At 43.6% G+C, this 2,274-nt stretch overlaps 1 protein-coding gene across 1 annotated transcript; it reads left to right on the top strand.

Moving 5' to 3' along the window:
* Window positions 1–1,372: 1,372 nt before the first annotated feature.
* On the top strand, window positions 1,373–1,735 carry LOC122013871 (uncharacterized mitochondrial protein AtMg00860-like). Its single transcript, XM_042570087.1, has one exon. It carries the CDS (start codon window positions 1,373–1,375, stop codon window positions 1,733–1,735), a length of 363 nt encoding a protein of 120 aa, XP_042426021.1.
* The last annotated feature ends 539 nt before the right edge of the window (window positions 1,736–2,274 follow it).

Below are 2,274 nucleotides of genomic sequence, written 5' to 3'. Positions count from 1 at the left end.
TGGAGGCTAATAAAGTTAGCTCAGGTCAGCCCACACAGTCGCGACAGCAAAAAGGACCTCAAAGGACTCAAAGTAATCCACGTCAGTAGTGACCGCCGCCGCCGCCCCAGGGGTAGGTATACCATATCCAGGGTCAGGAGCACCTAGTGATGCTAGTGACTACACAGCTACAACATCTTCCCATCAGGCATATCCTGTACAGCAGAACTTTCCCCATCCATCTCATCTTTATCTAGCATTTCAGCTGCAGCAGCCGTCTCAGTCTCAGCAGTAGTAGCTAGCTGCCACACCTCTGATTCCATCTCAGACTATTCCAGGGATGCCACCACTAAGCACAGAGATGAGACGTGTCTATGCTATTACGCGGGAGGAGGCACAACGAGCTGAGGGATCAGTTTTCAGGGGTACAATTTCAGTTTATACATTTATTGCAAAACTATTGATAGATACTGGTAGCTCTCATTCATTTATATCTCGAGTATTTTTGGATAAGATCGGTAGACTATCTACACTGCGGGCACACGAGTTAGTAGTATCTCTACCATCTGGAGAGATATTATGTATCAATCAGGAGGTCCAAGGATGCCCTTTGGATTTTGACGGCCGGACAGTTATGGTGGATCTGCAGTTGTTGGAAATGGTAGAATTTGACATCATCTTAGGCATGGATTGGTTGACCATGAATCATGCCATAGTTGACTGCGGAGCGAGAAGGGTTACATTTCAACCTCTGGGTCAACAATCATGGGTAATCTTTAGAACTAGGGATGATGAGATTTCTTTTATTTCAGCGCTGCAAGCTTAGAAATTATTGTTCCAGGGTTGTCAAGGGTACTTGTTATCTATGATTAAATCTAATCAGGATGGCATTACACAACTCTCGGATGTTCCTATAGTTCAAGATTTTCCAGATGTATTTCCAAAAGAACTTCCTGGTCTACCTCCTAAAAGGCAAGTTGAGTTTGTGATTGAGATGGTTCCAGGAACAGCATTGGTATCAAAGACTCTGTATCGCATGGCATCAAAGGAATTAGAGGAGTTGTTGGATAGAGGATTCATCCATCCTAGTGTCTCTCCGTGAGGAGCCCCAGTACTTTTCGTTAAGAAGAAGGATGACTCACTGAGATTATGCATTGATTATCGACAGCTGAATGTAGTGACTATTAAGAACAAATACTCATTACCACGTATAGAGGATTTATTCGACCAACTCAAGAATACCTGTGTATACTCTAAGATTGATCTACGCTCAAGCTATCATCAGCTCAGAGTTAGGGATACAGATATTCAGAAGATAGCGTTTCGCACTCGTTATGGCCACTATGAGTTCTTGGTAATGTCATTTGGGCTTACTAATGCTCCAGCGGTATTCATGGACCTTATGAACCGGGTATTCTTTGAGTATTTGGATCAGTTCATGATCGTGTTCATTAATGATATTCTGATATATTCCCGGTCTGAGGAGGAACACAATCAACACCTTCCTATAGTTTTAGAGACGCTACGGCGAGAACACCTCTATGCAAAGTTTAGTAAATGCGCATTCTGGCTATCTTCGGTGGGATTTCTTGGACACATTGTTTCCAGCAGAGATATATCGGTGGATCCACAGAAAATAGAGATCATCACCAGTTGGGAGCAGCCGAAGTCGATACAGAAGATTCGTAGTTTCTTGGGTTTAGCTGGGTATTACCGGAGATTCGTCGAAGGTTTCTCCAGCATAGCTCTGTCGTAGACTCGATTAACCCAGCCCAGGAGGATTTGCTAAAAGAAGCACATCAATCCAGATTTGCGATTCATCCAGGGGGTACTCGCATGTATAGAGATTTGAAGCGATCTTACTGGTGGAGTGGCATGAAAAAAGACATTGCGGAATTCATGGCGAAATGTTTAGTATGTCAGCAAGTGAAGGCGGAGCTTCGTTTCAATATAGCATTCCACCCCAGACTGATGGACAGTCAGAGCATACCATACAGACATTAGAGGATTTATTGAGATATTGTATTATGGATTTTGGAGGTAGTTAGGAGGAACATCTACACTTAGTTGAGTTTGCATACAATATCAGTTATCATTCAGCGATCCAGATGACATCATTTGAGGCATTGTATGGCCGAGCATGTAGATCACCCATCTTATGGAAAGAAGTTGGGGAACCGCAAGTCTTGGGACCGCAGAGTATCCAGCGAGATGCAGTGTTGGTTTGCACCATTAGACGCAGAATGTCAGAAGCTCAAGACCGACAGAAATGTTATGCGAATCAGAGACGGAGAT

Source organism: Zingiber officinale, chromosome 8B, assembly GCF_018446385.1.
Source record: "Zingiber officinale cultivar Zhangliang chromosome 8B, Zo_v1.1, whole genome shotgun sequence".
NCBI classification, from domain to species: Eukaryota; Viridiplantae; Streptophyta; class Magnoliopsida; order Zingiberales; family Zingiberaceae; genus Zingiber; species Zingiber officinale.
This window is presented reverse-complemented; position numbering and strand designations above follow the sequence as displayed.